This window comes from Maniola hyperantus, chromosome 8 (assembly GCF_902806685.2).
Source record: "Maniola hyperantus chromosome 8, iAphHyp1.2, whole genome shotgun sequence".
NCBI classification, from domain to species: Eukaryota; Metazoa; Arthropoda; class Insecta; order Lepidoptera; family Nymphalidae; genus Maniola; species Maniola hyperantus.
The window spans coordinates 236,914-264,527 of record NC_048543.1 but is presented as its reverse complement, the minus strand read 5'-3'; the positions used below and the strand labels follow the sequence as shown (position 1 = coordinate 264,527).

Sequence of the window (27,614 nt, the reverse complement as noted above, 5' to 3'; positions counted from 1 at the left end):
GTCGTACCTACTCCTAGCACAAGCTTGACGCTTAGTTGGAGATGAAAGGGGAATATTATATTATCTTTGACATGGCTAATATTCTTTTAATAAAAGGAAAAAAAAACTCTTTAGTTTAGTTACCATCTCGACCTATCCTTAATCAATATAACAATACTAAATGATGCCCGCAACTTCGTCCACGTGGATTTAGGGTTTTAAAAATTTCGTGGGAACTCTTTAACTTTCCGGGATAAAAAGTAGCCTATCCCCGGGATGTAAACTAACTCTGTACCAAATTTCATCATCCTGGGTTAAACTGTTGGGCCGTAAACAGCTAGCAGACAGGCAGACAGACACACTTTCGCATTTATAATATTAGTACCTATATCGATTATCATTACAAATAATTGTATTATCACTGCCCACTGTCTGTCTGTCTGTCTGTCTGTCTGTCAAGAAACCTACAGGGTAGGTACTTCCCGTTGACCTAGAGTCATGAAATTTGGCAGGTAGGTAGATCTTATAGCTGACATTTGGGGAAAAATCTGAAAACCGTGAATTTAGGGTTAGATCGCACAAAAAAAGTTAAATTGTGGTCATGAACTAATAATTAGTATTTTCAACATTCGAAGTGAGATAACTACATCAAGTGGGGTATCATATGAAAGGTCTTCATTCATTCATTTTCATTTATTTTTATGCATCATAGTTTTTGAATTATCGTGCAAAATGTCGAAAAAATACGACGGAACCCTCATTGCGCGAGCCTGACTCGCACTTGGCCGGTTCTTATTGCATGAGTGTACCTCACATGAGTGAGTGGGTGAGTGGCACATACTTATAGGTAGGTACTACTTTTTATGCTAAATACGTCAATTTCAACTATCATGCAGGTTTCCTTCACCGTTAAAAAGCAAGTGATACTTTATTGATTAAAAAACGCACATTACTTAACTCCGAAAAGTAAAGGTGCGTCGGGATCGAACCCCCGACCCTCCGAATACGAGGCCACTAAGCTATCACCGCTCAGTGTATTCAACAAGACAATTCCAATTAACAAGCAAACAGCTGATTATTAATAGTCTCCAACAATAAGACTCAGATCAGATCAGAAGTCGGCGTGCGGTCGCGGGCGCAGCTTCCCAGAATGCGTTTTCCTCAAGCGCGTCGTCATCGGCCACCGCGCTGACGAGTGCTACGTCACCCGTGACGACACCAGCGGCCAAATAAAAGCACGCGAAATGCCGCGCGCCCGCCTATAGCCGCCAGCTCATTTAGCTAGCAATACCTTGTGCTGTGTACCTCCTGTCGAGGTCAGCTAGCCGGCGATACGTGTCGTGGTGTAGTGTGGTGCGGTGTGGTGCGGTGTTGTGTTGTGCAGTCAGCCTGGCAGCTACCCTGGCCCCCCGACATGCCTGCATGGAGCCCGGCTTCCCTCCGTGCGGCGACTCCAGCGCCGACTCCTCCGGGGACGAAACTGTACCCGCCGGTAAATGCTGATTATAAACATTACTTTGGATTTAAAAAAAACTCGCGCACCGAGCGTTCCGTACTACAATCGTATTTTATCGACATTTTGCATGATAAATCAAAAACTATTATGCCTAAAAATAAATAAAATCTGTTTTAGAATGTCTTACAAGTAAAGCACTTTCATATTATGATACCTCATCTGCTATAGTAATCTTACTTTGAAAGTTGAAAATAGCAATATTTGGTCATGAACACATTTTAATTTTTTTCTTGTGATGTATAACCACAATTCACGATTTTTAGATTTTTCCCCGCATGTCTGCTATAAGACCTACCTACCTTCCAGCAAAATTTCATGATTTTAGGTCAATAGGAATTACGCTCTACGTTTCTTGACGGACAGACAACAAAGTGATCGTATTTAAAGGTTTCGTTTTTCCTTTTGAAGTACGGAACCCGAAAAATCATACAATTATTCTGTTAAAAATCTTAATTGTAATCTAATTAATTTTAATGAAATTAAAACAAGTTCAAAGTTTTTCTAAAACGCAAACTTATTCAAAAATCGGAAATCCTATAAGTTTTATATGAAAGCTAGTGATAAATATTGAGAAATGGTTGTCATAAAAAGAATATCTACCCGGTTGAGGTTGTGGTTTGTTGTGGGCTCTTCTGAGACCACGGCGCGTTTGTAACCCTCGTAACTTCTGTTTTGCGTTAACTTACTTAATTAATTATCACCATACATGAAATTATCCTCCAGCACGATGGACCGACGATATAAAGAGGCTGGCGGGAAGTGGCTGGATGAGGAAGGCTGAGGACCGGGTGTGGTGGCGCCCTTTAGGGAAGGCCCATGTCCAACAGTGGACGTCCACAGGCTGATGATGATGATACATGAAATTGTCTTACTCATTCAATAATTGACAATCAAAAGTGTACAAAAATACATATTTTGAACAAACTAATGGCTTTGACTTTGAAACGAACTGTTACTTGATGGGTCTATCAACTAGACCCTAGAATAGAGGGGGATTCCAACATCAATGAACTAGACCAATAGCAACTAAAAATACTTACTATCTTTTTAAAGTAGGCCTACTTTAGAATCTCTTCTGAAATGTTAAGTCTGTTTGTACTTAATTCTTATCAGGAGGCTTTTACTTATACTAAATATACTAAAATGTAGACAATTTTTATGTCTACTGTAAAAAAAATTACATACCTACCTAGTTACTTAGGAATCCATGCCGACTACCTATACCTACCTGTCTATGCAAAAAATATATAAAATTGTTTGAAAATCGCGTCAAATAAAAAAAAATGTTGGTAAAAGGAAGAATAGTAAGTAGGTACCTATAAAATAATCAAAAATAATAATCAAGATGTACCTAATACTAGCCGCAAAGAGTATAATATAATCAATGACTAGCCGTAGAAGTAACATTGGTTGAGGGATGTGAGCAAAAATAATATTTAATTAAAAATATCAATAAATTAATCTCTTGTTAGACTCATGGACCATGGTTAATGAGAATACAATCTTATTTTATTACAATCATCTGATACAGATTGAATCTATTATGATGAAATGTTGAGCAATTTTTCTCCGTCGGAACTGTACCTACCAACCTAGGTTCATGAAAAAATTTCAAATCAAACAACATTTTTTTTTAACCGAGAGCCTATACTTAATACCAATTTTCATGGATAAATATCTACCAAACTTGAAAAATGGTTTTCGACTGAGGAATTTCTAAAACTCCTTTCTAGTTTCTATAATGAACCTATAAAAATTTCAAGTTTCCCCAGCAGCTTAGCTTAGGCTGTGCTTTGATAGATCAGTCAGTCAGTCAGAAGTTTTTTTCTATCGAGTAGATAAGAATATAATCAATATAGACAAAGACCCTCTCCAAGCGGCTCTCCAACTTTAATTAGTGATTAAGTTTTATTATAAGTTAATTTGTTTATGGGAGCGACATAATCGCGAAGTGATAAAGCCCCGGCTAAAAATAAACATAAAAAAGTCTCTAGTCATGAAAGTTTCCAATCTGGTGGTGGAAAGCTTCCCCGCAGCGTTAGTTGGGTAGGTGCAGCTACTTATAGTGATCTGCGTGATGGCGCCCTACCGACAAAGCTAACTTATGAGCTTCCAGAAAAGAGATAAGGACTATAATAGGTGCTTATCAAACAACTAGCTTATGCTTGCGATCTTCGTCCGGGACTACACAAATTTCAAACTCCTATTTCAAACCAATAATCCTTTCTTATCGGATGGCTACGTCATAATCAAATATATCGCTATCTGTATATGTCAAGTTTCAGCCCGAACGGTCTAGTAGTTTGAGCTGTGCGTTGATATTTTTTAAATAAATCATACATTTCCATTCACTTACAAAGCCAAAAATTTGACATACTTAACTCTTAAAAACAACCCGCATCATTGTTCTAGGTGATAATTAAAACAATAATTTACAACATTTTATCAGTATTGAGGAGGGGATTTTGGGATCGGCAGCATCGATACTGAGCGATCAACGATAGCAGCGAACAGTCATTTCACTGATTTAAAGATGGCACAGCGATCGATTACTTCCTTCGGAAGAAAATCAAAGTCCTAGGTTTCAATTTCAAGAAATCAATCAAGATTATTATATTACTTCGTCGGTCCACTGCTTAGCAGAATATCCTCTCAGAAAGAGGACGGCTTAGGACATACCTACCTAATAAATGGTCAGAAGTGATTACCAATCTGCGGCACGCGTGGATCTGCCAATAGGTACCTTGCCGATGGTTCCACAATTTCCTTGTTACGAGGTAGATTTTATCTGGAATAACGAACAGTGGTCAGTGGAAGAACACCAAGCTATATAATGAACCAAAAGCTTAATTTGCTATAATCCGCTGAAACAGATCAAAGTGTGGTGTAACATGGAGCATGCGGTATACCGCACCGCCCGCCCTCCCGCTGCTAAACGTGCAGAAAAAGCAAGCAATACGCACCACCACACAAATCTCAAAACACAATCGACGCACGTTTTGCCCCGACACTGGAGCATCCTCAAGAGATGTAGATCTTACAATTGTTTTGGATTGCAAGGTCTACATCTCCTGGTTGGTGGTGTGTATTGCTTGCGTGGTGGCTGGCTTTTCCTGCATGTATATCATGTATATCATGTATATCATGGATTTCCGCAAAGTAACGCCTGCTTCTATACAACATACAAATAGAACACCAAGCATCCAGCAGTTTCTGTTCTGATATTTGGAGATGGTGGTATCCCGTATCAGTGCCAACAACCACTCTTGAAAACTGCACTTCGCACTATCACAACTTCTTACCTTTACTTTATCGTCAAATCTTTCCTAAGTAATAGATTATTTCCATTTTAAACTGGTTTTATTTGGATATTTTCGCCAAAAACATGATCTACTCAAAATGTATCTAAGGCAAGCTCTTGGTGACTGGTAAGCTTAGTACTTAACTCTCTATCAATGGATATACATAGGTAGGTACCTCAATAAAAATAAATCATCATCATTAGCATCATGATCAACCCATCGCCGGCTCACTACTGAGCGGATTGGTAGTTACACACCTTTGAGAACTTTATGGAGAACCCTCAGGCATGCAGGTTTCCTCACGATGTTTTATTTAAGTAATAACTTAAAACGCACATAAAGTTAGAGATGCGTGCCCGGGTTTGAATCTCCGACCTTCGATTAGGAGGCGGACGTCCTAACTCCTAACCACTAGGCTATCACAGCTTGACAATAAATAAATATTATACTTCGGAACCCAACTCTTCAATCCTGATGCTGCAAGGTACTGAACTCCAAAACCGGATTTGCCAATGAGGTGCCATTGTGGAGTCTCATAAAAATATAAAGTCTAGACGATTTGCGCAGCTAAAGCTAATTGGCACCGGCACCAAAAAGTATTATTATGGAAATTTATTAATTCTTGTATATACATAATATATTCGGTAATAAATTAAATTATTTTTTAATTTTTAGTGTCTGTGTACTGAAGTCGGTTTTTATTTTTTTTGTAAAAAAAAATTATTTAAATTTATAGACTAGCGCTTGGCTGCAAACTTTCCCTTGCTGGCAAGTCATGATGCAGCCCAAGATGGAGCGCGCTTGTCCAGAAGATACCTATTGATGGTAACCATTATCAAAATGCTGAGAAAACTGATGCAGGAGGGGCGTTCTATTTGATGAGGTTATTTATATGTGCAGATCCAGAGCAATGGCAGCGTGCAGACGTGCTGCGGTGCGTGCGCTGGGTGTCGCGCACGTTCAGCGTGCCCGCGCCGCGCCGCCACCTGCTGCCCGACTGCGGCCGAGCGCTGCTGCACCTCACAGAGGCCAACTGGCTACAAGTTAGTTATCATCTACAACCTATAGCACCGACATCTGCACAGCAGTGTTGCGCTGCCTGCGACTCCCTGCAACTCGAAGTCGTCTGTCCACCGTGGGCGTCAGCTAAGTGCTAACAGTGTGCTTTCCAGTGCGAGGTCGCCAGACGCCATCCCATTGGTACGGTACTATCTGCTCTTCAAACTATGCTAGCAAATGTGGATTACATATAACCGATATATAAGTCTAATCTAAATATATAAAAGGAAAAAGTGACTGACTGACTAACCGACTGACCGACCGACTGACTGACTGACTGACTGACTGACTGACTGACTGACTGACTGACTGACTGACTGACTGACTGACTGACTGACTGATTGACTGATCTATCAACGCACAGCTCAAACTACTGGACGGATCGGGCTGAAATTTGGCATGCAGATAGCTATTATGACGTAGGTATCCGCTAAGAAACGATTTTTGAAAACTCAACCCTTAAAGGGGTGAAATTTGTGTAGACTACGCGGACGAAGTCGCGATCATAAGCTAGTTAGATATAAGTCCGCATTAGGTCGAGATTGCAATCGGGGAGGGAACGCACCCGCACAGTCCCCGCGCTACTCGGTGCTGGCAAGTGCGGGTGACGTGTGGGTGTGCGGGACGTCCCCCGCCTCATACCCCGATTGCTGTCTCGACCTGTCGCGTACTACACTTAGTATGGATGTTTCATTCGTGTGGTAGGTGTGCGACGGGCACGAGCAGGCGGCGCGCATCTTCCACGCGTACCTGCAGCACGCGCACGCGGCGGCCACGGGCCGCGCGCCGCCGCCGCCGCTGCCGGAGCACATGCGCGACACCTCCCCCACTGCTGAAACACGTGAGTACACGTATCATATTATACGGTTCTAGATATTCCTCCTTCCTTATGAGGATCGTGATTCCTTTCTGATAGCACTCTATCAATCATCATCATCAATCATCAATCAATACTTATAATAAAACTGTAACAGGTCAAATTCTGTACATTGAAGATATTTTAAAAATTTTTTTTCGAGGGCACTCTTTAATCGATACTGAACCCAAAACTGTAATTTTTTTCATTTTTGTCTGTCTGTCTGTCTGTCTGTCTATCTGTCTGTCTGTCTGTCTGTCTGTCTGTCTGTCTGTCTGTATCACGGCCGCGCATCACGCTGAAACTACTGAATGGATTCCAATGAAACTTGGTACGATTTGAGGTCATACTATGAGGAAGAATATAGGATACTTTTTATCCCGAAATTCAGCATGGTTCCCGTAGGAGAGGGGACGAAAGTTAAAATGTATACTGAGTTGTAATTCATTAACGCGTAGTCCGATTTCATTCATTCTTTTTTTGTTAGAAAGGGGATATTTTAAAGATTGTTCCGTAAATATTTCAAGGTCATCGGTTTTTAACCGACTGTCAAAAAGGAGGTGGTTCTTTTTTCTACATCGATTTTTTCGAGGTTTCTGGACCGATTTGCAATTTTTTTTTTAAATCAACAAAAAAAGTTTACGTTGTGGTCACATAAAAAATTCTGGATTCAACTCCTTAATCCTAATGCTGCAGGGTTACTGCCCGCCTGGGTTATCAAGATTCAGGAAGTGTTCATAGTGAATTCATATTGTAGGTACCAAGCAACGACAACAATCCCGAAAAATCAAAGAGTTCCCGCGGTATTTTGAAAAACGTAAATCCACGCGGACGAAGTCGCAGGAATCAGCTAGTTGATAATATTTTTGCAACGGAGCCTGTGATAAGCACAGTAGGTAGAAGTCAGAGTCAAGTGCTTCCTCCTGGTCCCTCCAACGTCTTCTTGGGTAACATCCACATGGCGACTTTCCTTCGATTATCAGTTACCATATCCTATACAAATAGAGGATAAGACCTTTTCCACAAATTGTCCTCTCGCCCTCCCTCGTCTATAAAATATTATGTTCTCCTTGTTCAAATGCCGTGCGTAAGTAAAGATCTAAGCTCGCTACTTCAATCTTTGACCTAACAGCCAACAGGTGGACTAAAGCGGCTACGCTCGATGATGAAAACAATAATTAGAGTAGGACTCATGAATATAAAAAGTGAGAATCGAAAATAAAGTTCATCTCCTCGAGTAATTTCCCCAAAAAAGTCTACTGCCCAGCTATTTTGGAAACCATAAAGCTCTAGATAATAGTCTAGAGCTTTTGGTTGCTAAAACTGGCAACACTATAGATGCATTTCAAAGCGGACTAACTCGAACGGTTCGGACCTATAGTTACCTAGGTACTTATTTTAAAAATATGTAGGTATGTTTTCGTTAAAAAACGGCAAATTTTTGATGTAAGTACGGTCTATACTTACTCTTGTCTAAGTATTAGATAAATGATAATCAGATGAGATTAGCAGAGGTAAAATTGGGACACTTGATACATTTTAGATAAAACGTAGATAATTCTTGCGGGGGTCTTTCCCGTTTGTAATTTTTTTTAGACTGCCTTGGTAAATGCAAAACACTGATTGATAAAATATAATCAATCAAAGAGATTACAGCCGCAACATTGTGGCAACGATGCCTCGCCTCGTGAGCCTACAGAAACGATAAAACATAGTAGATAGGCAAACACGTTTACGTTTATATTAAAGGGTCTTTCCCTCTTTTTACCCCACTTTAGAGCGGTGATAGCCTAGTGGATAAGACGTCGACCTCCTGCTCGGGGGTTCCGGGTTTGACCCCTTTAACTTTTCGGAGCTATGTGCGTTTTAAGCAATAAAATATCACTTGCTTTAACGGTGAAGAAAACATATTGAGATGCATGCCTCAGAGTTCTCCAAGGGTATGCTAAGTCTGCCAATCTGCATTTGGCCAACAGCGTGGTGAACTATGGCCAAACTGGGGCCAAACTCTCCTCATTCTGGGAAAAGTCCAATGCTGAGTAGTGAGCCAGCGATGCGATAGTTGATCATGATGATGAATGTTATCATAACCTGTGGGTTCGATCGATTGAAATGAGTTTAAAATGATTTTATTTATATACCTACTTATTTAGTTCATATAGAACAGCATGACTTTGTGCCACTTATGATAAATCAAGACTCTACCACACTGGTTTGGAAAGCATTATTTTACACTGAACCAATAGTTTAATTTGCTGTAATCCGCTGAAACAGGTCGAATCTGTATGATTTAAACACACAAATCCTAAAACACACTCGACGCACGTTTCGCCTCGACAGTCGACAAGGGAGCATCCTCAGAAGATTTAGACCTTACAAGAAAGTACCCTGTAGGTTTCTTGACAGACAGACAGACAGACAACAAAGTGATCCTATAAGGGTTCCGTTCTTCCTTTTGAGGTACGGAACCCTAAAAATAAGCTTGCTTCCTACCTATGGTAGGACTAAAAAGAGTAAGTACCTAGATGATAATAATCATTACTTTATAATTAGTCTACAGTCATTATAGAAGCACATGAGATACACTCGGCGCTTGTTATGTATGATTATATTGTATGAAATTTCGAAGAAAATGTACTGAGTCAGCGCGAAATCCACCGCACACCGGCCGCGCTAGTGAATGGAGCGCGGCCGCCATGACTCATAGTTCCATTCATGAGTTTTGGCGCCAACTACAGAGTCGCTACGCGCAGCCGAGAGATGGCGTTGTTTAACGGTTATTTCAAGAGTTTTGTGAAATCATTTATTTCGAATTCAGCGAATTTTTATTCAATAATAGGCGCTGTATTATTATCCAATTTTTATGATTTAATGGTTTTTTTTTACTGAGTAGGTACATAATACTATTGTGCTGCCGATCCGCACGTAGCGCTCTTCTCATTCGAGCCTGTGCTCAGTAGTGGGCCGGTGATTGATTGATCATGATCACAGATAAGTTCCCTCATCTGTGATCATGATTTTCCTATTTATACGTACCTACAGTATCAGCTCAATATAGGCAGTAGGCACCTAGTGCTAATTTTTTTAAAGAGTCTGTCTCTTTCCCTAATCACGGTTCAATCGCTGAACTGATTTTGACAGACACAGTTCCCCGATACTATCCATCCTAAGGTCTAGAGAAAGGCATTAGTTACCTACTAGCTAGTAGCTACTATAGGTAAGTAGGTATACTTAAGTAATATGGGTCTCTATTTTTATCCCGGGAAACGTGTAGGTAAGTACCTAAAGATAATCTAACGACCGGTCCAAATCTTTTATTCAATTGTAATCATGAACATTTGATAACATCATAATTTATCAGTGGCCGGTCTCAGAGGAGCGTCCCCCTCTGGTAGCGATGGCAATGTTCATTTCTGCTCGATCTATTACAAGATATCGCTCGTTTCCCCAAATCCACCGAAATTCCTATACAATGCAAGAACGGGTTCAAATTGTTCAACCTATAAAAGTAGTAAAAAATCGTGGATTTCTTTCACAGCCTATAAGTATACGAATATAATATCGGGCTGAAAGTTGCATTCAGATAGCTATTAATATGACGTAGGCATCCACTAAGCAAGGATTTTTGAAAATTCTACCCCTAAGGGGGTGATATAGGGATTTGAAATTTATGTAGTCCACGCGGACGAAGTCGCGAGCATAAGCTAGTTTAAAATAATAGTTCAAGATTATTTTTATTTTCTTAGAAGGCTCTACCGTAGAGGCTCTACGAAACTCTTTCTGGTTCTTTTTGTATTTGTTACCAGTATATAAAACTGGTAGGTACGTAATAAATTCATTACCAACGTGACTCGACTCTCTCGACTCTTGACTCTTGACTGGAATCTTCACCGTAGAAATTAAGTTTAGTATTATTATAGCCTTCTTACTACCAATAATTATCCTGCTCCTATGTTTATATAAAGTAGAATGGGCATGAATCAGGAAAGTCCTACTCGATAAAAGTAAAAAACAGCGCATTCCTTAGAGGCAGGTCGCGAGTTCTATACAACCCGACTGGTAGCATTCCTCTTAGGTATAGAGTACAAACACAAAGATCTTTCTGTGAACTCGATTATCAAAGTAAAAATTTTAAAAAATAAATTTAATAGGTATTTACCTAATATATAGAGACTAAACAAACATAAGAATTATTTAAATTAATCTAAATTAAAACTAAAAATGGGATAAAAAGTGAGATAAATTAAAATTAAATCTAAAACTTCATCGAGACCATCGCAGCGAGGCATCGTACCCAAGATGCTGATGCTGGCAGCATTGTCCATTTGGATGGCCAAATTACTTAATTCTTTGCCCAAGCTCTTGGGTCCTCGCAGTCGACTCTTTTTGAAATATCCCAAAAAGACTAAAGAGCCCCAGCCAAGCTGTCCACGCCAAAAGGCACATTATATCGAAATAGTATTTGACTTCTAAATCTCTCCATCATGCATCGTCCAGCTAAAAAAAAATTGCTGCCAGAAACAAAATATCTTAATACTCTAGATGAGCGAGCGTCATCCAGTCAGAGGTGATTGCGATCGTGAAATTGTATTAATATTTTAAATTTTTAAAGTATTTTTTGTCAAAACTCAAATATACTTAAACGGTTAACAAATAAACTATTAATAAACTTAAATCTAAAAAAAAAACAACATTAAATTAAAACTAAAATAAATTAAATAGACTCTAGATTAGTTTGATTCAGTGTCCAATTAGGAACTCTTTCTACTTAATATTTCGGTTCCGGCTTGAGATAAAACAAAACATCGAAGAATTCACATACGAAAAAAGTTCGCGTTCTACGACCAACGCTCTCCGAGCTATTCCAACAATTCGGCACAGAATTAACATTGAAATAAACTGCCAATTATTCAATGAATCACAAAAGTTCGTGAGTAGGTAACTGTGGCGCGTGGTGGCGGTCGCCAAAAATGTGTTGAGCATCATCAGCACGCGGCCTCACGACAGCATTGCTGACATTCCTGCTGCGTCACTAACACACGCTTCTTCATCAATCATCACGTTTTAGAGAAAATTACATTTAGTCCGAAATCTAAGGCCATTCTTACCCACAATGTCGCAAACGAAGTTGCACAAAAACGAATCAATCTTCTCATTGTATAAATGCTGATAATAATTGCCTTGTTGTACAATAATTACCTTCATTAGTCACAGAGAAAATAAAATACATAAAGGTATGATTCCGAAGCACGCTGCACGCAGCAGCGCTGCCGCAACAGTGCTGTCACCAGCTGTCACAGTCCTGTCACGGCACTACTGGTCCCTTAACTGGTCCCCATACAATTTCTATGTCACTCATACCTATATGACGCATTGTCGGTCCCAACGACAGGGAAAGCGCTCTACAAATCTGCTATCTCTTACTAAAGGTCGATATACATTAGTTTCGGCCGTTTACTGTACCACTGTTTCGGAATGCTCTAATAGAGATAATGATTCAGATATTCCAAGACATAGCGAGTAATAAATCCGACAAATTTTTTATACAATGTTAAATCCTATAGGAACACTAGATCCGCGAGCGAGTTTTGCAATCTCGATGTCCTAGCTCTTGAGTCACCTAGAATTGTGTGCGATGCTCTGGGTTTTCCTCCCTCATCACTCACAGTAGCAGGTGAGACATGTGTGATGTGGCCTAGTATTGACACGGATTCACATGTTTCTTAACATTGTAATATTATTACTACTTTCACCTTCGAAAACATGTCGTAAGCATAGCGTAGCTACCTAATTCTACTTACGTACCTAGGTTTTTAATATAAGTATAATAGTAATTTTATCGTTTAGTGATATCTACCTATAGGTAGACCAGAATCTCATGAAAAATACGGAAATGAAATTCGAAAGTTAGCAACACTGTGCTCTGTGAATATCCTATGTAGAATATATACCTAATAGGTAGGTACCTACTATGTGGAGAATATTGTGGTGAATTTATTAATATTCACCACAGAGTACTTAAGTACCTACTATATTATACATAGGACATTCACAGAGTAGGTACAGTGTTGCTAACTTTGGAATTTCATTTCATGAGATTGGTCTACCTATAATCTAGAGGTCATCATCATCATCATCACCAGCCTACCGCCTCACTAGTCACTACTGAGCACGGGTCTCCACTCAAAATGAAAAAGGTTTGGCCATAGTCCACCACGCAGGCCAAGTGCGGTTTGGCGGTCATCACACACCTTTGAGAACATTTTACTCCTGTATGGATTGAATTTTCAAAAATCCTTTCTTAGCGCATATCTACGTCATAATAGCTAGGTATATCTGAACGCAAAATTTCAGCCCGATTCGTTTAGTAATTTGAGCTGTGGTTGATAGATCAGTCAGTCAGCTTTTCCTTTTATACCTACTTACTTATATTTAGATTTTTAAATGGCTATACACAGACAGATGGACATACAGATTAAACGCTATATTAAGGGTTCCTTGTTTTACTACGGAACTCTAAGAAGGCTTTTATAGTAAAGAACCTTTTTCCAAGCGCATAAGGAAAATTAATAAATACTGCAATCGCTACTCAAATTATAGGTAGGTAGGTCCAAATTATTGCACACGCGTTCCAAGAAACGTTCTCCATTCATCATCCCATCAGTGGACAAAAGTGGGCCAAGAGGCACCAGTGTGCAGAATTCTTAAGCGTTATTATATTGTATCTCAGTTAACTACGGAAGTGATTCAATATTTACTAGGAACTGTGAATCACAGTTCCGGATTGACTCAATAGATCTGCTCGCAACATCCATCGTTTCTCGTCCATGGAATTTTCAATTTACGACTTTAATATAAAAGATCTTAATGACGAGAGTTCTTCAGCTTTAGTTTATGCACATAGGCTGTTATGTGTACGAATTATATAATAAAATTGGCGCCGGCGGTGACTGACAAAAACTTCGTGGGAGAGTTTCGCGATGTGTCATAAAAATAGTCATATTTTATTATTTGGTCATGTTGTACCTACTCTAATTATAATTTCGCGTTATATCGAAATATATAGGTCTCTTTGGTCTTATAAAGACACATTATAAATTATAATACCTAGGTAATAGGTACCTATCTAAAAACTGATAGCATCATTAGGATTTAAGTATTTGGTATGATAAAAGCAAAAGGCTCTTAAAAACGATGCAGATTATTATTAGTAAACAAGGCACTTTTATAGGATCGCCATGTGACATGTCCGTCTGTCGGTCCGTCCGTCCATCGGTGGCTTAGCTCATAGACTATTAATAGGTAGGTAGGTACTAGAGTGTAGAAAGGTGTAATTTGGCATGGCTAGACACAGGAATCAGGATAGATGTCAGTAAGAAGCTTGATCCTGTGATGTGATCACCCCGCGCCTACAAACTCGCCGCTTCAATTTAATTTTATATGTAACTCATTTTACTTATTTATATTTGGATATAAGGACCGACTTAGTAATAATTTGCTAAACCTATAAACCCTAGGTAGGTAGGTATATTGCCTAGAGCACCAACATTAATTTGAACATGTCGAAAAATAATTTAGCATGTCGTAGAGACGTTCGACCTAGGCGTCCTTTGGCTTTAATATAATTAATTGTGCCGACATTTAGCGTGACTTTCCTGTTAAAAGGCAGGCGTGTAATAAAACGACACTTTTAGTTGGTTAAAGGCGAATGTAAACAAGAAATAAATTCATAAAACACCCCCTCTTTTGGGCGCCGAGTGGAAACCACTCCCACGCGGCGCTACCAAACCTTCGAAGTTATTGGGCAGAAACAATTATTAATTTATCCTAAACAATTTTAATGATTCGCATTTTGTGGCTGGGCTGAACCAGAAGAAGATCGCAATACCTACTAACATCGTAATAATTAATTATTTTTCATGCAGTTTTCTTATTGCAAAATAAATGTTGTAGCCAAGTGTTTATATAAGAATAAGTATGTAATTGCTTTGACAACGCGGCTTGTAGTCAGTGAATCATTATTTAAACAACGGGTGGGTAACTAGGTAAATAGGCACTACAATTATTATGTACTAGCTGATGCCCGCGACTTCGTCCGCGTGGAATTAGGTTTTATAAAAATCCCGTGGGAACTCTTTGATTTTACGGGATAAAAAGTGTCTATGTCACTCTCCAGGTCTTTATCTATACCCATGTAAAAAATCACGTCTATCCGTTGCACCGTTGCGACGTGATTGAAGGACAAACCAACAAAAAAACGCACTTTTGCGTTTATAATAAGGTTACTGATTTTGTTAATTGATGTAGGTAGGCTTGCCACCATCATTCCGCCAATAAGATCACTTGATAATATTATTCACTTGGCATTTTGCGGAAGAGAGGAGGATTTACTTGAATAATGACATCGCAATGTTCACCCCCGACGTCGGCGGGGCGGCCGCGGCAGCCGGCACGCTTCGCCTTTGACACTGTAGCATTTACAACCCCTACCATTTTGTTATAGTTTATAATAAAAAAATTAAAAAAATACGACTGCTCTGCCAAAAACTAACTTAAAACTAAAAGTATTAATATTTGAAAATGTGGCCATTCAGCCGCTATATCAATTTTTTTCCCAAAAAAATTTTAGCCCGTGTCATTTGGGATGATGTAAGGAGCTTAATTACGATACCCCTGCATGGCCCATACATCCAAATCTGCTCAGGCATTTAGAAGTTATGCTGGAATAAAGAAATTCACATACCTATGGGTAGGTACATACATACTTACATGAACCCTGAAAATATTACTCAAGAGTAACTAAGATGCTTGGAAACCAAATACCTATCATCATCATCATGATCTACCCATAGCCGGCTCACTACAGAGCACGGCCGTCTCCTCTCAGTATGAGAAGGGTTTGGCCATAGTCTACCACGATTAGCAGATTTCACACATCCTTTGACGATATCCTTCCTTCCAAAATCCTTCGCCGTTAAAGCAAGTAATATTTAATTTCTTAAAACGCACTCAACTCCGAAAAGGAAGAGATGCGTGCCCGAGATCGAACCCCTCCTGACTTCCAGAACAGGAGGCGGATGTCTTAACTACTGTCATCCTAACCTAATTTAAAATCTTCCATTTACAGTGCTACAAGGCTATCTTGGCGCGTGGCGAAAGTCGGAACGAACGTTTCCGTCATGTGTCCCCTTTGTTCTTGTTTGAATATTGTAAGCCTTTGTTCTCCAACAGCGCCCCCCTGTCAATGTCATTCAAGTGTCAAGAGAGCCTTGTCGCACTGTATCTTGTGAGTCGAGCGGGACTCGACTCATCACTCGAATAAGTTTTTTCCGAGTTTACAATGGTAGCGCGCCGAGTCAGCGGGTGAGCATTAGCAAGTCAATGGTGTCGGGACTCGGTCGGCAGCATCGGGAGCCTCATAAACACGGCTCTGAGCCCCGACGCGTGCCAATTTACTAAAGCTTTCATTTTAATTAGGTGCTTACCGCGTTTCCTTGGCCTACCTACCTAAGTATGTGACGTTTTGTCGGTCTCAACAAATGAACCGCTGAACCAAAACAGAGCTATCTAACTGCTGCCTGTGTGTCGGTTTGTCCCGTAGTCGGATCACATCGTCCTCATCAAGATCCACCCATCGGGCGGCGGCTCACTACGGAGCACGGGTTTCCTCTCAGAATGAGAAGGATTTTGGCCTAGTCTACCACGCTGGCCGAGTGCGGATGGGCAGACTTCACCCACCTTTGAGAACATTATGGAGGATACTCACGCGCGCACGTTTCCTCACGATGTTTTCCTTCATCGTTAAAACAAGTGACATTTACTTATTTAATTGTTTAAAATGCATATTATTCCGAAAAGTTATAGAGGTGCGTGCCCGGGAATCGGGATCGGACCTCTGACCTCCCGGGTAGGAGGCGGACATCACTATCACGGCTAAGTAAGTAGGTATAAGGATTGTATCGCAATGAGACGAGCCGGTATAGATGAGTGTCCGCGAGATATCTCGTGGCAACAGCGCGTGCCGTGGGAACGCTTTCACATTCCCGGCACGTGAGTCACACATGCTTGCGGAATGCGGAATGCGGACCCAGTGCGAGCCGCGCTTTTTTCAGGACTTGAAACTAGGCAGGAACTTGTCGATGAATACCTATATACCTAGGTATCTTATTGCTCACATAGGTAATGAAGAGAGAGAAATGAGAAATGGTTCCGTAGCCGAAGGGTGCCTATACGAGACCCGACGACTTCCCTGTCCGTCCGTCCATCCGTCTGTCTGTCAGCGGGCTGTATCTCGTGAACCGTCATAGTTAGAGAGTCGAAGTTTTCACAGAATGTGTATTTCTATGCCTATATAGTTATTGTATATAACAACAAATAATAAGAAATTCAAAATGACTGACATGAAAATTTACAAAAAAAAAAGAATATCTAAGTGTTTGTACGATGGTACGGAACCCTTCGTGTACGAGTCGAACTCGCACTTGTTTTTTTTATAATTTGAAAAGTTGGTACCTAGGTTAGGCAGGCTTACGTTGAGACTAAAGTTCAAAGTTCGAACTGCTGTCGACCGGCCGGCGCCGGCGGGATGGTGTACACTTTTGGCCTTTTTGGAAATTCTTAAAAAAAATTGTGAAAAATCCACGTAGAGCTGTTCCGTCGTCAGTCTCATTCCCACCGCCACCGTATCTCAGCCAACTCATCGGCGTGGAGTGTCTGTCCTACTCGGAGTGGAGTGGGCCCCGGGGGCGGAGGGGGCGGAGGGGGCGGAGCGGGCGGAGCGAGAGGGCCCGAGAGCGAGGACACTCCTCCACGACGCTCCGCCTCCGTACCTCCCAGAGACTCTTGGTGTGGCGCAAGATATAAGTGAGAGATGGCAGGGCGATTACTAAAACAAGTCCTACTTTAAAATAATAAAACATGGCTGCCCTGCCAAAGAAATGAACTAAAAGGTAAAAAATTCATTTGAAAATGGTGTCAAAGAGCGCCTGCCTTCCTTGGCGCCAAGTAGGAAAGTCGTCATCTTTCGGTAAGAGTTGCGCACACGATGCGTTACGACGTCGTGCGGCATCGCACCGCTCGCGCACCGGAGTTGGGAGCAGAGAGACGAGGCGGGCAGGGGTGGTGCGGTGCAACGCCATACTTTCTGCCGGAGCGACAACGCAGCAATGCCCGTGTGGCATCCGCATGCCGCAACGCACCGGAAACGCATCCTGTGCTCTCAGTCTGAGTGTATATGGTCCTGCGTTCAATTCGGTTATGTCAATTTGGCAATTTATAATTTCTTGATTGGCCCAAGTCTGTTCTGATGCCTTGATCAGCTTGCTTCGGTCGCTGCTAGTTACCACCATTCCAGCAAAGAAGTGCCGCCTAGCGATTTAGCGTTCCGAAGACTTAGAAATCTCACCTCTATCTTCATCGTCACTGGCATGATAGTGACATCGAGTCGAATGTTCGTCAGGAAAACCCCAAAAAATTCATGTACCTAAGTACCTAAGTAGGACAACTAGTGTCTGCTAAGCTACATCTGTGACTCTACCACCGGTTGGAATGTAGATTCTACTGAGAAGAGCTGGCAAGTTAGTCAGCAGTTACTCTTTTCAAATAGAATAGAATAGAATGTTTTTTTTATTCATGTAAACTTTTTAAAAGTGCTTATGAATAGTCAGGTAGTTTTAATTTACCACTGGTTCGGAATGCCTCAATACCACTGGTTCGGTATCAAAAAGCTTGGGGTGCTCAACAAAGCAAAGCGGTACTTCACGCCCGAGCACAGGCTCCTTCTCTATAAAGCGCAAATTCGCCCACACATGGAGTAGGTACTGCTCTTACCTTTGGGCTGGAGCACCGAGCAACCCAGTACCAACTCCTTCCATTCGATCGGATCCAAAGGCGGGCTGTTCGACTTGTGGACGATCCCAAACTAACCGGCTCGTTGGAAAGCCTGGAGCACCACAGACACTTCGACTACCCTTTGTGCCAGATCCTTTTTTCCACGCACATGCAAACTGTGGAATCAACTCCCTTCGGCGGTGTTCCCTTTAGATTACTTACAACATGGGGTTATTCAAGGGGCGGACCAACAAATTCCTAAAAGGCCGGCAACGCTTCGGCGGTTCCTTTGGTGCTGCAAATGTTCATGGGCGGTGGTAATCACTTAACACCAGGTGACCCGCCCGCGCCTGCTCGTTTGCTCACTCTCTATAAAAAAAATCATAAAATGTCTCTGTTCCTTGTGACTCGGGCCACACGCCGGTTTCACCGCAGTTTCCAAGAAGCGTCGCGGCGGCTGCGGTAATTGATAGCGACCTTGCGCCGCCATTAGCCTGCCCTGCCTAGTGCCTCGCCCGGACTCGAACCCACGCTCTTTTCGCTACTTCTTATATAATCAATTAGTATAATCGGCTTAATAACTTTAAACTGACGAAACCGGAACACTCAACACAATTTTTGATAAATTAACCATTTGCAAAAAAATTGTCAGATTTAGCTTTTGTCTGCGGTAGGTCTAGGTACTAGGTAGGTAGTAGGTATGGAAGTAATTACCTAGCTATTAGCTAGGCGGTGATGGCGGTTCAGAGGCCACCTATTCGGGAGGGTCGGGGGTTCGATACCGGGCACGCATGACGCACCCCATTATAATAAGTATCACTTGCATAACGGTGAAGGAAAACATCGTGGGAAAACCTGTAGGTATGCCTGAAGGTTATCCATGTTCTCAGAGGTGTGTACCTAAAGTCTGCTATTCCGCACTTGGCCAGTGAGGTGGACTATATACCTAATAATTAAGCTCTTCTCATTGTAACAGGAGACCTGTGCTTAGTGACATACTTATCTTGATATAATAAGGCTCCCAGATGTCACATACCTAGACAAATCGTGAACCTACCTAGATAAAAAAGATAATTGAATCGGGATAAAAGGAATCCCGTATCATTGCAATATCTATGCGACCTGACCCCGGGGTGTCCGCCGCGCCCCGGGGTCACACTACGGCAAACCCACATTGCTCCGAGCCCGGCATGCATTATGCATGCGGCATGCGGCGCGGCGGCGGCGGGGGCTTTGACGGAGGGAAACTTTATTAAAAACTTTTGTAGCTAATGGAAACGAATAAATCCTTGTGGATCAGTGTTAAATACAATTAATTCATATCAAGTCCTTGGGTATAACCAACCCTAACAAATATAATCTACCCCCTGGGAGCCTAGACTAGAAGGGATATCCTTAGAAATATCAAATCAAAGGTACCTGACTGGTTTTGCAAAAGATGAATTTAAACTCTAAACAGAAACCATAATTCACAAAAATGTTAGAAACGAGTACTTAGGTGCCTACAGTACGCGGCCGAAAGTAATGTACATCGACCTTTAGAAAGAGATAGCAAATTTATGTCTTTGTCGTTGAGACCGACAAAACGTCATAAGTACCTACTTATAGGTATGAGTGACGGAGACAACCCTCTACAAAGCCGAAATGTCATTCTAAAGGCCGAAGTACATCACTTTCGGCCGCGTACTATATAGGTAGGTACTTACTTAGTAAGTGAACATGATTGCTCTGCCATGTTGTTTTTTTAACCAACTTCAAAAAAAGCAGGAGGTTCTCAATTCGTCGGAATCTTTTTTTTAAAGTTGTAGTCACTCGGAAATCCGGAATTCGGTGAGAAATTAGAAATCATGTACCTGAGCATTGTAATTTCCAACGGTAACTATAGGTACCTCATACTTCCGAATCTTTTCAAACATTAATCATGGTGAATTAAAAACTCACATACATAGGTGGAAGCAGTGGCGTGCAGGTCATAGAGGCATAAATGCACTGCTTATCCCAGTTGTAAAGCTCAATGCATATATTTCATTATTACCAGCCAGTAAACAGGCTTCTTTTTAACTAGTGCCTACCCTGGCTTCAAACCCTGTGCACGCTACTGGGTGGAAGGTAGGCACATACCTACATACCTATATGAACCATGAAAATATTAAGTAGGTAAAGAGGTTCTATTAGACAACAAAGTCATCTAGCGTGTGATTCTAGACCGATTCTAAGACTAGCTTGTGATTTGTACTGATAAGAACGTTAATTAAAATGGTCTAATGAGTAGGTATGAATCATAATTATTATGTAGTTTTGGTGACAGAAACATGACTATTTGAGTATTTTTAATAGTTTCAGTTATTTTCGTCAACTAAAATGAATAGGTACGTACTACAATGATGTATATCACATAATAGCTACCTACTGTAAGAAAATAGAAATACAAGCATAACTTGTTCTACTGAATAATTGTCTTGGTGAAGTAAACTATGTTGCCCTTCTAATCCCGTCCATTGCTCAAGTACTTGGCACTTGTAGTACATTATGAAGGCTCCCCCAGCGGGCGCCACGCACTGCTCTGTCACGATATTAGCTGAGATGCATACAGAGGTTCGACAAAGCCGTCCAGACAGAGCTATCGTACGGTTTGTGCAGGACGAAGGTGCGGCCCGAACTGGCCTACGTAGTTAGGGCCCTATAATATTATGTTGAAGAGTCGTCCTGTGGCCCTACCGCGGTTGTTTGACAGCTACAATGTCACGATAGCAATCATCTCTGATTGGTTAATGCTCGCTCACTATTGGCCACAATGCATTGTTGCAACAAGAATCGCACAAATTCAGCCAATAAGAACAATTGAGATTGTAATAATGATTGATGCAGGTTTTAGACAATCGCCCGGCAGGTCTTCATTTAGCACGAGATGAAAGACGTCGGACTACTGTGCCTCTCTGTATACCGTGGCGCCGTCTCGCCCTTGATCCGCAGCTAGGGCGGGCGGGCGGGGCTTCAGCCGTTTCCGACACTCAGTCGCTTCCGGTGGCGCATCCGGACGCCCAACCGTCGCGTCAAACTAACTTATAAACCTCAGTGTTTCACTTTCAATTAAAAAGTGTTTATAACTTAAACATGTAAATTAAACCTAAATAAGTGATAATTTGGAGTCTGATTTAAGTACCTATGTACCTATTTTAATAATTATGTTAACCAATAGTAATTTCTTTTATTTGTATAATAATCAAAAAATTATTAAAACACGATCGTTGCACGATTTTTTTTTTTCAATAAATAGGCAGCGTCACTCGGGATGATGTATGGGTTCTAATGATACTGCTACGACCAAGTCAGAGCTATAGTGGAATAAAGAAACTGACATACACACGTACATGGCCCCTGCAAACTTTTCACTCCTTAGTTTTGGGCAGTCATGTAACTAATAAGTAATGACCTAGACAAATAATGTAAATGAAACAACAAACTTTATTTTCTACGACTGCCGAGTGCGATAGGAGTTTCCGGGTTCGAATTCCGGCAGGACTTGTTTAGAAATGACTGATTCCTAAGATGTCTCTGGTGTAGTCTAGTCTGGTGGTGGGCGACGTTTTTACCGCTAAGCGTTTCAGCGTTCTGGTACGCCTAACGCCACCGGAGTAGAAACAGATTTTATTAAAAAACAATCGTAATATCTCTTCTAAGTTAGCCCGTTTTCATCCCAGATTGAATTGTCACTCACCACCACGATTGCAATCAGCGAATAAAAACATCACAAAATCAAAGCTCCGAAAAATCTCAATTTACATTATCTATGAAATCTTAATAATGTTGATGAACTTTTTGTTTCAAATAATATTAAGTAGCTATTAATGTTTAAAATGTGACAAAAAGCAATGTTGTGGCTGAGCGCGAGCGAGCATCGCCGGATCCAGCAGTTGTACCACGGTTAGTTATCTCTTCTCTACTTACATAGTATAAAATAAAGTCGCTTCCCGCGTCTATATGTATGTATGAACGCGTAGATCTTTTAAACTACGCAACGGATTTTAATGCGGTTTTCAGTAATAGATAGAGTGATTCAAGAGGAAGGTTTGTAGGTATAGTTTAATTCTCAAAAAATTAGAGATCCCCAGGGAAATTGAAATAATGTGAATTAGGTCGGAAAAAATCCTCTCATTTGAAAGTTTCCGAGGCGTGCGCTGCCTAAATGGTCAAAGTTACACGAAAACAATGTATGGTGAAATTGTTTCTCTTAACCTACATCTATCTTTGAAGGTTGGCTCACAATACTCGATTTTATGATTTTCAAATGTGATCTGAAACAAAGCCTTAAGTACTTTCGAGGGTGTTTTTACTGACATACTATTAATTCTCATCAAAATAAAATAGTTGATCATCTGTAATATTCAATTTAGACCAAAATTGCTCTTTACATCATTTAATTTAGAATAATATCTTACGAGATATCACAAAATTAAAATGATATGAAATATCGTAAGATTAACGCGTAGCAAAACGAGACGGAGGCGGGCGGTGCCGCGGCGCCTACAATCTCCTCACTGACACCACACGAGTCTCACATCTGACACAACATTGGTATCTACGCTGCACCCAGGCGAAGCCGGGGCGGGTCGCTAGTTGAGTATATTCAAATGTACGATACGGTAGCTATCCTCTATTGCCAGGGTCCGGTGCTCACAGTTATATGGTGCTTAAATTGATTGGCGTGGTCGTGCTGTGGTTCCTGCACGCCTCTAACGTGGTTGATGGTGGGTCTACTTCGGCGGACATCCTGGCAGAGTAGCGAGGAGTCGCCGCGATCCCCTATGCTCCGCCGTGAGGTTTTTAATCAGTATAGGAGTCCGACAAAACCACCGTGACTGCTTCTCCATCCGGTATGCATGATAAATTTTCTTCACGAAAAAAAATCTGTCCTCTAGGCCCTCCGCCCGCCCACGGATTATTTCACGGTTATTAATTTAAGTCAAGCATTACCTAAGTTCTATGAACTATCTTCCGGTTGTGACTGGTCTGCTCGTAAACTTCCGGTTGTGACTGGTCTGCTCGTAAACTTCCGGTTGTGACTGGTCTGCTCGTAAACTTCCGGTTGTGACTGGTCTGCTCGTAAACTTCCGGTTGTGACTGGTCTGCTCGTAAACTTCCGGTTGTGACTGGTCTGCTCGTAAACTTCCGGTTGTGACTGGTCTGCTCGTAAACTTCCGGTTGTGACTGGTCTGCTCGTAAACTTCCGGTTGTGACTGGTCTGCTCGTAAACTTTAAAACTTCGCACCGACATTCAGGAAAATTAGTAGTAGGTAAAAGCTTAGCTAATGATTGTTTTTCTTGTAGAGCCGTTCACGCCTCTGAGCTCCCGCAGCGGCGGCGGGCAGGTGCAGCTGTGGCAGTTCCTGCTGGAAGAGCTGGCGGCCCGGGCGCCCGGCATCGAGTGGGTGGTGAGTAGTCAACAGTGTTTCCTGTCAGCTTCCCACAGACACAGACCTCCTTCTTACGTACTGCATTGCGGTAACCACTTAACATCAGGTGACCCGCCTGCTCGCCATTTTTATTTAAAAAAACCGGCCAAGTGCGAATCAGACTCGCGCACTGAGGGTTCCGTACTACAACCGTATTTTATCGACATTTTGCACGATAAATCTAAAACTACTTACTAGATCTCGTTCAAACCAATTTTCGGTGGAAGTTTGCATTTGCAATGTACATTGTATATTTTTTTTAGTTTTATCATTCTCTTATTAGAAGTTACAGGGGGGGGGGGACACATTTTACCACTTTGGATTTGGAAGTGTCTCTCGCGCAAACTATTCAGTTTAGAAAAAATTCTATTAGAAACCTCAATATCATTTTTGAAGACCTATCCATAGATACCCCACACGTATGGGTTTGATGAAAAAAAATTTTGAATTTCAGTTCTAAGTATGGGGAACCCCAAAATTTATTGATTTTTTTCTATTTTTATGTGAAAATCTTAATGCGGTTCACAGAATACATCTACTTACCAAGTTTCAACAGTATACTTAGTTCTTATAGTTTCGGAAAAAAGTGGCTGTGATATACGGACGGACAGACAGACAGACTGACATGACGAATCTATAAGGGTTCCGTTTTTGCCATTTGGCTACGGAATCCTAAAAACAAGGTCGATTACTCACCTTCTTGGCACATGGTCAATGAGCATCTGTAATCCAATCCAATCCATCAGTTTCCATGCAGCCACTGTTGAACAGAGGCCGAGGGCAACATGCCCCTCCTAACCCACCCGCTTCCTTCTTGAGGTCATCAATTTTCCCATTTCATTAATCAAATCTCATAATGGTGACGGATTTCTGGAGATAATAATGTGGTGGGCAGAAGGTTAGTTATGTTTCTCTATAGGAGGCAATCCTCGTGCATATCAACCTTTTGACATACAACTTTACTGAGTCGCTCTTGGCAGGACTCGGAAGGTTTTAGTACGTAGGTAACGTACTAAAACCTTCCGAGTCCTGCCTTCTCTGGTCGCTCTTCCCGGAACTGCGATGTGCAAGACAACAGGAAAGGGTCTTCATTTAGCTTTCCTGGGCCATTCATCCTTGACTGTTCCCCATAATAGTTTGCAGCATTTTATCATCCTTGTCCCAACCCACTACACTGTAAATCATCTGTGGCACCAGGTGACTTCTTGTGAGGGATTTTCCGTCACCGCATGCTTCGTTTCTTGCATATACGAACTTGCTGCACTAAAAACTGCGTGGTTGGGCGTGTACTCCTTTCACACTCGGGGCAGTTTTCACGGGTTACCTTGCCGGTGGCACGCAGCATGCAGAGGCAGACCTCGTGCCCGCATATAGTGCCTTTGTCATTCTATCGTCTTTGAAATAAGGTTAATAATACCTATTTGGTGGTTCAGGGTAACCCTGCCGAGGGCGAGTTCCGGCTGTCGGACCCCGACGAGGTGGCGCGGCGCTGGGGCCGACGCAAGCAGAAGCCCAATATGAACTACGACAAGCTGTCGCGAGCGCTGCGCTACTACTACGACAAGAATATCATGAGCAAGGTATGTATTATATAGGTACTGTTTCTTTATTACAAGAAAGGCTTGAGCTTAACGACAATCATGCCTTAAAGAAAGCAATGATGAGGTCTAAGTTGGAGCGCGCTTGTCTAGAAGATGCTTATTCACTCTTGCCTCGAAGATAATATTTACTTAAGTTATACGTGTCAAAGAAAACGGACGCCACGCTGGAAGGGCGTTCCAAACCTCAGCGGTTCGGTAAAACGTTTCATGCGAGTAGATTGGATGTCGGTCACATAAGGAGGCCAAAGCTCACGATTTCTTGCTGTTCTGTGACAGAAGACGTGAAGGAGGAACAAGATTGTGGCCCGAGCACACTCTCCGAAATATGTAGGCCGATAGAAGACCGAGAGAGAGGCGATATTACGACGGTGTCGTAGACTGAGCTGAACCAGGCTAGCACCGCGATTTATGATTATGATTACCTAAGTGTCGTAAATAATGAGTGTGTGTTCAGGTGCACGGCACGCGGTACGCGTACCGCTTCAGCTGGGCGGGGCTCGCGGCGGCCAGCCAGGCGCAGGCGCCCGACGCGCCGCCCTACTGGCACTACGCGCCGCGCCCGCACCCGCCCGCACACCAGCCGCAACCGCATGCGTCCTCCACACACGTGCAACCCCACACACCCTCCACACATGCATTACAACCGCAACAACCACACACTTCCTCCACATCTACACACCAACTGCACACATCCTCATCATCTCCACACCAACCGCACACATCCTCCGCACACGCGCAACAGCCGCACGCATCCTCCGCACACGCGCAATAACCGCACACATCTACCACCCACCCGCACCCCAACGCAGCTACGCCGCCCGCCCCACATCACCGCCCGCCCCTACAGTGACACGGAACACTGACCGGTGCGGTTCACACTTGTGGCGATTAGTAATAGTTTTTGTAAAATTATTTTTCATTCAACTGTGTGTTAGTTTATAGAAATTATGAGATTGTTATACTGAATTTTATTATTGCGAATGTAAGAAATATTACGAAAAATCAAAAAAACTTTTTTAGAAAACCAATTAAAAACATAAGCTAGTGTTAGTTAATTTGACACGTAATTCACAATTAAGTATACTTACCTACTTATACTTACACCTATCTAATATTATTTTATTTGTGTTGAAAAGTAGTTATTATACTTACTTACCTAAACGAATTCTATAGGTACAGTTTTCGGTATTCATCAGTCACATGACTGGATAATGTCTACTAAGTACTATAACTAGAGTGATTCAGTGACCAATTCAGCTTAAAACAGTTACTTAGGTACAAATGTAACTTTTTTCTGCACAGTTTTTTGAAACACAGCCGGAACTTCGGTGACTTATTGTGGGTTTTTCAGTGAATCATTTTAGTACAGTGATTAAGGCCGAAGGGTCCAAAAAAGATTGAATTAACTGTGAGTAGCTTCTGATGATTTATTCAAGCATCCTTATATTTAGTAGGTACTAAAATATCTGTTTTAGTGTTTGGCAAGATTGGTCTTGTTACAAGAATTTTTTGGCCCGACGTATTCCATAAAAGGAAGTTTTTGTAAAGTCCAAAAGTGTTATAATAATAATAAAATCTATCTTCTTCTATATATATATAAGGAGAAGGTGACTGACTGACTGACTGACTGACTGACTGACTGACTGACTGACTGACTGACTGACTGATCTATCAACGCACAGCTCAAACTACTGGACGGATCGGGCTGAAATTTGGCATGCAGATAGCTATTATGACGTAGGCATCCGCTAAGAAAGGATTTTTGAAAATTCAACTCCTAAGGGGGTTAAATAGGGGTTTGAAATTTTGTAGTCCACGCGGACGAAGTCGCAAGCATAAGCTAGTTAGGAAATAAAATTAGACCTAAATCATAGTTAGATTAATCATAATATCATTTGTTGTCCTATACTACCTAGACTATAGGTAGTAGAAATGTAATTAAGAATATTAAGCATTTATTTTTTAGGCTCCTAACTCCTAATGTTATGTAGGTAACCTGTAACCCTTCTAATATGATAT

The 27,614-nt window shown here is 41.6% G+C and overlaps 1 protein-coding gene across 1 annotated transcript; it reads left to right on the top strand.

The window, feature by feature from the left end:
• The first annotated feature begins 1,340 nt into the window (after nucleotides 1-1,340).
• LOC117984812 (transcriptional regulator ERG homolog) lies at nucleotides 1,341-26,510 on the top strand. The gene is made up of 6 exons (XM_069500082.1): nucleotides 1,341-1,471; nucleotides 5,698-5,840; nucleotides 6,562-6,697; nucleotides 23,870-23,973; nucleotides 25,428-25,574; nucleotides 26,050-26,510. Exons 1-6 carry the CDS (start codon nucleotides 1,402-1,404, stop codon nucleotides 26,365-26,367), a joined length of 918 nt encoding a protein of 305 aa, XP_069356183.1. The 5' UTR covers nucleotides 1,341-1,401; the 3' UTR covers nucleotides 26,368-26,510.
• The last annotated feature ends 1,104 nt before the right edge of the window (nucleotides 26,511-27,614 follow it).

What these genes read in the sequence shown, in the direction of transcription:
- LOC117984812 (XM_069500082.1), top strand. Translation starts at nt 1,402, where the DNA reads ATGGAGCCCGGCTTCCCTCCGTGCGGCGACTCCAGCGCCGACTCCTCC. An exon ending in GGACGAAACTGTACCCGCCG is followed by an intron (nt 1,472 to 5,697) that starts GTAAATGCTGAT and finishes TTATATGTGCAG; the next exon opens with ATCCAGAGCAATGGCAGCGT. An exon ending in CTCCCCCACTGCTGAAACAC is followed by an intron (nt 6,698 to 23,869) that starts GTGAGTACACGT and finishes TTTTTCTTGTAG; the next exon opens with AGCCGTTCACGCCTCTGAGC.